General features: G+C 41.6%; 1 protein-coding gene across 1 annotated transcript in view; it reads left to right on the top strand.

Moving 5' to 3' along the window:
• SYN3 (synapsin III) overlaps positions 1–12,938 on the top strand; it is a 364,275-nt gene that overhangs the window by 329,543 nt on the left and 21,794 nt on the right. Inside the window, exon 8 of the mRNA XM_014521984.2 lies at positions 7,409–7,551. Coding sequence (XP_014377470.1) covers positions 7,409–7,551 — 143 coding nt within the window. The remainder of the gene's footprint in view (positions 1–7,408; positions 7,552–12,938) is intronic.

The following is a 12,938-nucleotide window of genomic DNA, read 5'->3' as shown; positions in this document are numbered from 1 at the left end:
AGGAATGCAAGCCCAATCTGGGTGGCAGGCTCAATCCAGCATATGCAGAGCAGGGCAGGGGCTCAATCCCACGTACCAGATTTGGCTTTGCATCACTCATCCAGCTCACAGCCCAGAAAGGTTGGGCACTAAACCACAGAGACAAATGTCTGTCTCACCTGCACTTAAAAACTTCCAACAACAGAGACTTAACTATCTCTCTAGGTAATCTGTTCCAGTTATTAACCAAGCTTCATGGTTAGTTTTTTCTAATATCTTACCTAAATCTCCTTTGCTCTGGTTTCTTGCCCGGTACCTGGAGGACACAAAGAAAAATTGATTGCTTTTCTGTTTATAACAATCCTTTTTTGTAGGTGATGACTTAAAAATCCCTACGCAGACTTCTCTCCTCTTGTCTAAAGATTCCCAGTTCTTCCAAACCTTCCTCATGTTCTGTTTTCTAGACCCCTAATAATGTTTGTTTCACCCCTCTGAACTGTCTCCAGTTTGTCCACATCTTGTTTTTAAGTTGTGGTGCCCAGAACCAGACACAGTACCCTACGTGATGCTTCATCAGTGCTGAGTAGGGAAGAATCATTTCCCATGACTTGTATACACTGCTCTTGCTAATACATCTGAGCATGCTATTAGTGTTTTTGCAACAAAATTACACTGTTGTCTCATGTTCAACTGGCAGTCACCTGCAACACTGCAGCCTAACCAATCTTCTCCCATTGTACGTTAGATTGTCCTGTCCTAGGTGCAGTACTTCGCACTTCTCATTGAATTCCATTCAATTTATTTCAGAGCATTTTTCCAATTAATCAAGGTGTCCTCTATCGTGCCAGTACCACCACTCAGCTCAGTGTCACCTTTAAATAATAAAGTGCACAGTTAACTCCTTTTTCCAAATTCTTAATGGAGATATTGAACAGTACCTGAGCAAGGACAGACTTTTGGAGAACCTCACTTGATAGAGTCTCCCACTTTAATATTGAGAAATTGATTACTAACTTTTTAAGCATGGTTATCTAACCAGCTATGCACCTAGACCTTCTTTTGTTTCTTTTTAAAGGTGGGCACTATTTGTGCTCTTTTCCAGTTTGCTAGGACATCACCTGACCCCCATGAATCCTCAGAGATAACAGTTAATGGCTTAGAATTATTGCCACCAGTTCTTTTAGCATTCTAGGATGAATTCACCAGGACTAACTGATTTGAAAAAGCCCAGCTTATCTAAGCAATAGCTAACTATTCCTTTCCCTATTCTACCACCCATTCTTGATGCTAATTGTACTAATCTTCTAATAGTTGACCATTTTAGGGAAAAGTGAAGGCAATAAACACTTCAGCCTTCTTGCATCATCTGTTATTAGTTTCTCCTTCCTGTTCAGCAAGGGAACTACACATTTCTTCATCTTCATTTTACTACTAATGGATTTATAGAATGTTCTTTGTTACTTGTATGCTTCTTACTAGCTATATCTCAAGTGTGCTTTGGACTTATTACTTTTGTTCTTGCATGTTTGCACTATGCTTTTATACTTGTACTTAATAATGTGACAAAGTTTCCCTTAATAAGATTGCTTTTTAAGTTTCCTTCTCTTATGCCCAAAACTAGACACAGTACCCTAAGTGATGCCTCACCAATACTGGAGACTTTGCAGTTTTGCCAAGCAGGTCTCTTGCTACACTCCTATCCTTCCTTTGCATGTCTTTGTAAGGAACAGCTAACCCTCCAGTATTCTTTATCCCTGAGACCAGGGGTCATCAAAATATGGCCCGTGGGCTAGATGCATTCTGTCTGGCCCACGGGGCCCCTACAACATTTAGAAAATTAATATTTATCTGCCCCTGTCTGCCTGTCATGTGGCCTTCGATGGCTTGCCAAAACTCAGTAAGTGGCCCTCTGCCCGAAATAATTGCCCACCCCTGCCTTAGACTGCCTGAGAGTACTGCCTGAGAGTTTGTTGAAGTCTGCTCTTCTGAAGTACAGTATATTTATTCTAAACTTCTTTCTTTCTTTCCTTAGGCTCATGATCTTAGTCATTTCACGATCATGTTCACCAGTCAATTTTTTCCCCTTCAGTTTCTCAATCAGTTTCTCCCTATTAGTGAAAAGCGAACCAAGAGGAGTCCCCCTTCCAGTGGTTTTTTCTGCCTTCTGCTTCAAAAAACTGTCGTTGGATCAATCTAAGAATTTACTGGACTGTCTGTGCTTTGCTCTGTTACCTTCCTAGAACCTATTACAGTCATTAAGTCCTCCATAACTACCAGATCCTATGAGCTGGATGCCTCAGTTACTACTTATTAAAACGTCTTGCCCATCTCCTGCCTATGGGTTTGGTTGTCTCTATCTAGTAGACTTCCACCATGACATCATCCTTGATGGTTTCCCTTTTTGATATAGCTGGTTCTGGATCTCAGAACAAGTATATGCATCTTTAAAATACAGGACATCATCTCCTCCCTTTTTTTCTGTCTGTCTTTCCTGAAAATGTAATATCCATGCATATCAATGTGTAAGACAGGTCCAAAGTTAATATACAATGGCTGTGTCTAGTACTCTATGATATGGGGGGGGTATGGAGTAGAGAGAAGGGAAGACAAAGGAAGGCTTGTAAGAATAGCCATTCTCACAAGCCAGTTGTCCCAATATGACAGAAATGTGCACAAAACAGCTACCCTTGTGAGATGCTTGCCATTCAAAAATGGAAGAAAGGCCACAAGGTCCATTTTTTACATGAAAAATCTCAAAAGAAAGGCTTGGGAGATTTCCATCATGTTGGTCTGTTTCTTACACCCACCCCTGCATGCTTTAGCACCATCAAACCTCAAACCTGCCTAGGTTCAGCTTGAACCCAGGTTTTATATCTGAACCCTTGTCTAAATCTAGTACAGACACCTTAATGGCAATATCAAGTGTGTTTAAAGTGTGAAGCAGGTTAATCTATATCACACAGAGAAGTAAACTTCCACAGCCCTCTTGCAATGGCATACTATAATTATGTAATTGTGGTTAGCTGATTATTTACTCATGGGGTCATGTGACTAGTTAAATTGGAAGAAGGGTGTCTCACTCATCAAAATGTGTGTGACAACCCTTAGATCCTGAAGTCCATAAACACTTCGGAAATATGAGATTCGTAATGGGAGTAGAGCAACCCTACACCAAAAATAGGATACAGGAGTGGGAAAGAAACCAGAATTTCCTGCCAATATCGCTCACTGCCCAGAGTATGTGTTTTATCTATTTGATGTGATTAAAGTAATTGGCCCAGACTGTAACCAGAATACCAAGTTTGGTCTTATTAGGCATCCAAGTTCCTCTGAAACTCTTCCTTGCAGAAATGTCACACTTCCCTTTTTCTACTATTATAGGAAAGAAGCTACTGCCTTAGAAGAGAATTCTGGGTTCTAGGAGAGAGCAGAATCTTTTACTACAGGACTTTTATTTTGCCATGTCTTAGTAGTTAATACTCTGTAGAGCTATGAAGGAGATCCAAGCTGGATTCCTCTTATTCTGTTCTTTTATTTCCCTCTGCACTGCCAAGACAGACAGATTCACTTTCCAGTCTGAGGCATCATGCTTGGTGTCTGGAAGGGAGAGGAAGGACTGCCAGGTTCAGGTCAGGTTTCAGCGGTCAGCAAAGTCATTTCATTAATAGGTTGTGAAGATTTTCCTTTGACCAAAGGAACTGTGGTTGCTCTGAGCTGTTCCCTGGGACCAAGAACAAGAACAGCATAAGTATGAAGTACCAGTACACAGCACCTGTGTCAGAGAAAAAAGTCAAGATCCTCCTCATGGAGTCAGTTGATTTTCCCAGGGAGCCTTCTTACTCAAGAAGGGCATTTGTCAACATCATTGGCCCAAAATGTTTACAACAGGTCACCAAAACTCTACAGCAAACAGCAATTAATGGCTTTAGAAATAATCTATTATTGATCAAACAGCCAGCGGAGCTTAGCAAATAGACTGATATGAGGAAACTATATTTGCACTCAGTGTTTGCATTAATTTACACAACCGATAGAACATTAGGTTTTAGCTCTACTAAGGTGCAGGAGAGAAAAACGGATTTCTGCTTTTTCCAACTCCCCTTATTTCTTTTTTTTCACTCTTTGTACAGCTATTAGGAACATTTTAAAATGTACAGGACACAATTCCTAAGCAAAATGACAGGTATTGCTCTTGAGTGTGGTTCATTAGGGACACATTCCTATATGATAATCTCTGTGTCACCATACATCCCATCTAGCTTATGTTGTATCCAAATTTTCTCTTGTTAAAACAGTGGATGTTTTATAGGGTTTTTACAGAGATATAAAAAAGTTACAGGATAAAAGGAAACAAATAAAAATATGTAAAAGAAGTGACCTTGTAAAATAGTGGAATAGATAAAGGCAGGAAAATAAACCTAATTAGACTAACTTAAGAGCACTTCTCATTTAAGAGGTTATAATTGTATCATGAACTAAACAAACTTGAGCCTGACCCCCAGGACATGGTGGTTATTGAGCTGAACTTGGCTGGATCAAACAATTGACAAAAGAAGGTTTTTTCTTTGGAGGACTGAATTTTGGTCTTTTGCCTTTTGGGGAAAAAAGGCCCCAGCCACTTAAAAGGGGGATTCTGGGAGCTATTTTATAAATAAAAGCCCAATAATTCCACAGGAAGGTTAATTGGCTTAAGAACAACAGACATCTGGAATGAAAGGTTTCCTTTAACTTCCAAACAGGTCTGGCATGAGTCACTCTTGCACTTAGAGGATGGCAAACTTGCCCCTGGAGACCTTGTGCAGTATTGTGAAAAGATTCTGCACTGGTTTTGTTGATTCCAGTTATTAGATTTCCTGATTATTTTTCTCTCTTCAATCAACCACCTGAACAAAAATGTGATGCCTCTTTGAAAAATCACCTTCTAGAGTCATGTACTTCCATTTAGCATTTGTGGGGGCATGAGGAATACACTAGTTCCTTTCTGCGGCATCCCCAAATTTTCAAGCAAAAGTCCAACTTGTTAGGGGCAAGAGACAATTCCTCTCTCATGAGGGCCATGTGGCTTGAATCCAGGCTGTAAAAGGAAGTAGTATCCCTTTCCCACCTCTGCGTAAACCTTGGTATAAATGAAACCATTTCAGCTTGAGCCCACAGTAACTCGCTGTAATTCACAGCTTAGTTTGTTTCAGGAGTCCTTGCTCCATGTAGGCCATTATATAATGGTCTTTGTGTTTCCCTACTGGCAAACAGGCTCTAGGAGAATATGTTGTAATTCAGTGCATTGCCTGCCCAATATGATTCCTCCCATGCTCTGCTCATAAGGGTGGGACTAGCTCACGTTACATAACTTGTCCAGGGTCCGGTGTTATCTGTGTAAAAATACCATGCACACCTCGACTTCCCTGCGGGGCTGTGAGTATTGCCCAAAACTGAGTTACTTGCCTGTGAAAATCAAGTGTTTCTCTCGCCAGATCATGCCAGCTGCACTTTCATAACAGTATCACCCTGGTTTGCAGGGCTTTTGGGAGCTGCTGAAAAATTTGCTCAGCTCAGGTCACACTGAAAAGGCAAAGTCCAAAAAACCCCATTCCTCCTTTCTGGTCTTTAAAAAATATCTTCATGCATTTTATATGTGTATTTCTGCTTGGTTTTCACACTAACATTACTGTGGCCTGCCATTCCTTTCACTGGAGGACATAAATACTGATGCCACAAAACTACTGCTCCTCCTCTGCAGGACAGGGGAAAGGAGTTAAGCAGCACGCAGCAAAGTGGTACGAGCTCAGACATGACATATCTGGCACAGGTTGTTTTTTTTCTCTTAATTCATTCAATAGAAGCAGTCATGGGGAAAAACAATTTTGCATTTCATCTTGGCCCTGCCTGTACGTTCGAGAACTGGCTAGCCTTGTGAGAGAGAGGAGCTTCACTGTGAATGTATAAGCCAAAATGTGACTGCATCACTGGTGCCTGTCATATTTGGAGCTTACATAGACTAATCTAAACAAGGGAACTTACCAGCCGCAGGTTAGCAACAAACCTAGTTATTTTTCTGTGCCCACAATTAAAATGACTGCTGCCCCCCTGAGAATTTCAGAAGAACATTTCAAGTAGCCCGTTTGTTCTTTGCAAAGTAGCTCCAAACATCAATGCACAGGTTTCTTGCTGACTGTTTCACAGTTTTGTGCCCAGTGCCCCTTCACACATGCAAGCTAAATTCATTTGTAAGCTCTTTGGAGAAGGGGGCCACCTTTTTTTGTTATGTATTTGTATGGAACCAAGCACAATGAGAGACAAAAATCCTGACTGAGGCCTACATGGGCTGCCACAATGCAAATAATCGCAATTATTATTAATAATAATATTCAAAGCAGGTCACTTGTTAGCCCTGGTCAAGCTATTTCAACTAGTCCATTCTTTTCCATGCACTCCCTTTTTGGGGATGTCACCATTGCCAAGCTTTGCCCAGTGCACCAGAGTAAATTTTTGTCAATACCCAATCCAATAGGCTGTGGTTGGTGGAATGAAGAGGGTGACATTGTTTGATGTATGGCCTGGTTGGATTGGCTGATTTTTTTTTCCTGCCAGAAGTTTTTGGCAGATTGCTGATCCTTGCCTCTTCTTAGGGTTTTCTTTTTTTAGCATTTTTTTGCAAGAACCAGAGGATCCAGTGTATTTTTAGTAAACACAAAGAAAGCTGTGAAAAGCTGATGTTCCAGGAAATCTCCAGCATTAGGTTATGGACCTCCAACCCTCTCATGTCATCCCAGTGCAGTCCCTATAGACTCTAGCCAACCTCCCACACATATACTCCCATGATATCAGACATGCACTGTCCCCGATACATGATCTCTAGTAGGAACATCATCTCTGTAGTTTTCTAGCCAAGAGTCCCATGCCATTCCTCTGAGTGAGGCAGGGTTCAGGCTTTGTGAACCACTAGGAATCTGGAGACCAGGAATGGCAGGAAAACCTCTTGCTTCTTTATTTTCTGATATAAATATTCAGGAGTATTTCCTGGTTGCTTCTGATTTAAAATGGTAAATGAAAGGGGAAAGTAAGTTCAATGTCTGTACTGCGTTTTGCTAAAAATTATCAGAGCATATCAATTGTGTTTCTGTCTTGAAAATTAGCAAGAACCCTAGAAGCAAAGCTGCACATGACCCTTTGGTCTTAGATTTGTGTTCTCACGAATAACAGATACCTTGGGGCTTGCACGTGTGGGAGAGAGGCATGTCAGCTGGGTATATGAAAGGTTTGTGAGGAGGAAGCCTCCTTCTAGACACCTCAGTCCATACTTCAGTCTCCCTCTCCTTAATTTTTAATTGCCATTGTGCTCTACTGTCTATGCACTGAGATAACACTTCCTCACACATATTCCTGTTCCCTTTGTGCTCATCGCTCTTTGGCTGGACTCTGACAATGGAAGGTAAAAGTTGAGAACCAGTATGACTTCCAGGACATGGCCAGCGTTGTAGCCATGGCAAAAACCTACGCCACTACCGAGCCATTCATCGATTCCAAGTACGACATCCGTATCCAGAAAATTGGCAACAATTACAAGGCTTACATGTGAGTGTGTGGTCTCTGCAGCTGGGCTGGGGAAAGAGGGAGACATTTTTACAAGTGATTTTGTTAATATCTATCTTGGTCAGGAATAGGAGACTGATTTAAGTTCCTTGAAGAACAGGCCTGGCATGCTTTCTCCTCTTCTGCATTCTGATCCCTTTGCCAACAGGGTGGCTTTTGCTAACTCGCTACCTGTGCCTTGTTTCCTGAGTGTAAATCTTCTTTTACCCGTCTTTGATCTCTGCTTTGGGCACTGGCCAGAAGATAAGTTTTACTCCACTATTTATCATTTTGGAGTCTCACTTTCTAAAAGGTCTCATTTCTCCTGATCACTTTGACAAATCCTCCATCTTTCAGCTCCCTCTAGTGGCAACAGTAACCACAGTCTTCCAATGTCAAGTGAAGCATTAAATACAAAGGTGAGGCCAAGTGCTTTGCATAAGCCATGTGCCACCCAAAGAGTCTTCAGCTCTAATCCCCTTGGAAATTATTCATGGCACTGAAGCTAAGTAACAGCTACCATGTTAAGAATAGGCACAGAAGTGGTATGTTGTTACATTATTGTTCTTTATTTGTATGGCCATATTACTTAAAAACCTTGAGGATAAGAACCCAGCAGTACTAGGTGCTATAAAAGCACAGATCAAAAGCCAGTCCCTGCCTGAAAGAATGTACAGTCTAAAACAAGAGATCACAGGTGGCTACACACAGATAGAAGGGGGAGGGTTACATGGAAACAATGAGACCAGCATTGGTTAGCATGACAGGCAGTGGTCTCAGTGTGCCAGCTGCTTAACCAGTGCCAAGCTTTTGTAAGGATCACAAAAAGGAGTGTTTGTATGAGGGATCTGAAGGAGAGGAAAGTGAGGTACTGTAGTTCATAGAAGTTTACAAGGGAGCATTTCCCTATAGAATGGTCAGCACAAGAGAAGGCATCCAAGTGACTGAAAATTGAACAAGGGGACAATGAAGGCTGGCATCATTGACTCTCACCTCTGACGGGCCATTCTCTCAAGTTAAAGTAGTTAGTACAGGCATACAACATAAATGGTGAGTGGAGACTACAGAGGTTGCTTAGATCAATGCTGAACATTACCTGCTGGGCGTGTAATCTCCCTAGCCACAACTCTGGATTGAAGTTCTACACCATTTTTGGCCCCCGTCCTCCCCTAAGAACATGTATTTAAGCTGCAGTTTCTTGTTTGGTTGTGACAAGTGACTGTGGTGAATAGCAATAGGCAGCACAACAGTGAAGTCAATAAGTATTGCTGGCACATTTATTTATTGATAACAGAAATTAAAAAGCACTTACCTTAAATTTCATAGCCTTTGACTTTAATTAAAAATGCAGTTGAGTAAGTAAGTGAAACACCAACTGCTTGTAGATAGGAAAAGCCAAATAACCCAGCTGATCCATAAAAACTTGCCCTGGTCAGTAATGGTAAGTAATGGTGTGCCTGTATGGTCTTATTGAAACAATGCCACATATTGCTTAGGAACAGCAATATTGCTAGTTTGGGATCACTAATGCGTGGAATCATATATTTTGCAACTAGAACGTCTCAAAATTCCTGGCCAGACTCCTAACACAGATGCATTTAAATAAACCAAAGATCTAGCCAAATTCTTTGTGGTTAGGGTTTTATGGCACATATCATAGCTTTGACCCAAGCCAATAGGAGAAAATCCATTTTTAATCTGACTCATGTCTATAATGATATAATTGCCTAGTTTTTCTAGCACTGATGTCCTGGGCAATGCCTGACTCAAATGATTAAAAAATGAGAAGGTTTAAAATGTCTTTTAAAATTCCCTTATCCCAGGGTTCGAATTACGGGGGAGCGGCGGGGGCTGGGGAGAGGGAGGCTGAGCCCCCTATAAGAAATGAGAGCCCCCCCCAATTTGAAAATCATAACTGGGGGGGCGGTTCTCTGGTTTTATTAGGGCATCGTGATAGGCGGCCCAATTTTTTTTACAGACTACGCCAAGACTCAAAGTATCATTCAAACCCTGCCTGATCCTGCCAGTTTGCCTAATCCTGGCTGCACAAATCATTCTCAGCCTCAAAAACCTAGTGGTTGTGATTACATTTTACTGACCTTACCCACAGTTACCATACACTCATCCAGATAGGGAACAGAAACTACGTGACTAAGGCAAATATTCACACTAATAGTTAATCCCACATGGGAGTACCATTTGCAAGGAATTATTGGTAAATGAAATATGAAACATCTGCCAAGCAGTTATAAATAAATTAATGAAAACTGAAGGCTGTAAGTGAAGAGAGAAAATGGCCACATTCACTGAAAACATCGTTTGCCACGAAAGAGTTCACTTGAATTCATGGAGCCAGTACTGGAAATGTGTTTGGGAGATCTGTAGAACCAATCTGAGTCACTTTTCATATGAACTAAAAAGTATCTGGCAATGGAATTTATCCTAGCATCAGACAGAAAACAGATCTAACTGTGGGTTAAACAAGCCCATGTTATGTCAAATGGGAATGCTGAAAGCTCACAGTCACTGGAAATGAGGGCCCTTGAAGGCATGTCACGTAAGGTATCCAAAATTGCTAGACATTCTGGAAAGCTGTAGCTTTTAAATCAGAGCATTACAGTGTCTATTCTAATGTCAGTCAGAGAGACCACTTATTTGATCAGACAGCTATGGAGTCTGTCCCAGCATTTTTATACTCCCTCCCTCCCTCCCTCACACACACACACACACACACACACACTGCAAAGTCCCTTCCTCCTAAGGGAGAACGATGTCCAAAATTCCCTCTAGAATTTGTTTACCAAGCATCCCACTCATTCCTCCCTACTCCAGATGTTGCAAATACTTCCTTCTACCCATGACCTAGGAATCGAGTAGGAATTCTCACTGACTTTGATGGAGTGACTCCAGTTTTATGCTAACAGTCATCGCTTATTTAGCCCAGGCCTAAAGTAACCCTGACAACAACAGGTAACTAGCCACGGGACATATGTGAACAGAAAAGACTCAACTAATACTTATTTATCCTGGGAAGTGACTGAAAAAATACCAGAAGTTATGTAATAGCCTCACTTATAAAGGGGTGACGGGATGTTTGTCCTGTTTATCGATGCTTGCCATCTCCGAGGTTAGTGTTGGACTGTCAGTAGCTTCTGAGAGCCTCACGCAGCAGCACTTGCCAGAGGTGTTCTTTGTCACCTGCACTTAATAAAAGGATTGCGTTTTTTAGCTTCACACCTGTTATCAATGCTTTTTCCATCTTATGGTTGGATTACTACTGCATGCTATGCATGGGGCTACAACTACTAACCATCCACAAATTGGAGCTAGCCTAGAAAAAAACAGCCCAATTATGAGGTGGTTTCATGCACCGCATAGTTTCATAGTATCATAGTGCTTAGGGTCGGAAGGGACCTAAACAGATCATCAGGTCTGACCCCCTGCCCCAGGCGGGAATGGGTGCTGTGGATATCACCCCAGCCAAATGAGTTGATTTGCAAATTTTGTTTAAAGTGTTTGCATTTGACCTGTAAGGCCCCAGAAAGTCTTGGTTCCTTGTACTCAAGAGGTCACCTCTGTACTTGTGTTACCCTTTGCAGTTAAGATCCATGAAGACACCCAAATTATGAGCTCCTGGTGTAAACAGGAGAGGGCTAGTGGCAGGGTCTGCTCATTCAGGGGGCCTTGGCTCTTAAATATGCTTTCCACCTTGGTTTGCAAAAGGCTTAACTGGGTTCCATGCTGCAAGGTTCAACTGCTTTCCCATGCTGGGAAGGGAATGAGTTTGATGGAGGCTGTGATGTAAAATACAGGCAACCCCTGCTTAATGGTGCTTCGCTTAGCGCTGTTTCACTATAAAGCTCATTTTAAATTGATACCTGATTCCACTTAGCACTCAGCAAGTTTCATTATAATGCTCGCGGTCGCCCTCTTGGGTCATTAAAAACACTTGCAGACGCCATCTTGGGTCATCAAAAACTTTTGGTTTCGCTTAACGCTCATTTCACTTAACGCTCGGTTTTTCAGAACCAATTAAGAGTGCAAAGCAGGGGTTGTCTGTATGTGAATGGTTAGGATGGATTTTGAGGAAGTCTCCTATTGGGATGGTCAGGATGTATTTTATAGTTGACTGGAATGTTTGCTCTGTTACATGTAAAGCACCTAGATCATCAGGATAGCGCAAGCAGTCAAAATAGGTAAACCAGTCACTGGAGCAAAATAGTCATCTTTGGAGCTCCCCCAAATGGAATTTCCTTATAAGCCACTATGGTTGCTTATAGTCCTCAGGTTTCTTATAGGCTAGGTCTGTTTATATTCCATATTCCAAGGATGCCCGTAGCCCATCATCTTGGTAAATATTGATGGGGATAAGACCAAAGGGAGTGATAATTAGTACTAGGGCATGTGATGATAACATCTACCACTTATACAGAGTGTTCCTCCAAGACATTTCATAACCCACATGCAGAAATCACTTTTCAGTACTAGGCTAAAAGGGAGGCCAAATGACACATTCTGAAGAAATTTTAGGTAGGCAAAATATAATGCCCCCTGTCTTGAATTTAGCTGGTACATAAGTGTTAACATTTCAGTGTCGTGTGATCTGTGATGATGAAAGGTGATTGGAGCCTCTTTGCTCCATCCAGTTGTAAAGGTGATGCAACTGGCAGCATGGTGAAACACTGGGTCTTTACTGGTTCAGAGAAAAGAACACTGCACGCTGAATTGTTACACCCACTTTCTCCAATATAAGGATCCCAAGTATATCATAGTGAAGCCAACGTTAATGGAGGTATCTTATCATGGGCGGATCTAGAATTTTTAAAAGGGGTATGCAGATGGTGAGGTGTATCACCATATATAAAACAATATATATTTTTCCTCAAAATAAACTAGAAACTTTACTAATATGCTAGGGGACTGGTGCTGTATTATTCAGTTTAAGAGAAGTAAAAACAGATATAACTTCATTTGGAATGAATTAAAAACAATCTACAGGGCTGTGAAATAGGAGCTTCATTTACCAGGAGCAGCTTACAGACAGCAGAATTGCAGACCAGAAGATAGCTTGATTGGTGGAACATCAAGACCATTACAAAGGAAAAGGTTGTTAAGAAAATAAAGAATTTTGAAGGGAACAAGTAGTTATAAGAAGCCATGAAGTCAAGTGACTCCCTCAGCACTGCCTAACTAGAAATGCTGCTGTCACTGCCAGGCAGTTGGTTTAAACTTTGGATGGACTAGGAATCAAAGGGGGATGCAGGTGCCCCAGCACACACTCACCTCCCCACCTCTTATGTCATAGCATATGAACTTGGCCCAGCTTGCAAGATCTCACAGATTTGCAACACAAAGTGGTACCACTGCATGCTCTATAATAGGGATGGGCA

The sequence above is a fragment of the Alligator sinensis genome, unplaced genomic scaffold (genome assembly GCF_000455745.1).
Source record: "Alligator sinensis unplaced genomic scaffold, ASM45574v1 scaffold409_1, whole genome shotgun sequence".
NCBI lineage: Eukaryota > Metazoa > Chordata > Crocodylia > Alligatoridae > Alligator > Alligator sinensis.
This window is presented reverse-complemented; position numbering and strand designations above follow the sequence as displayed.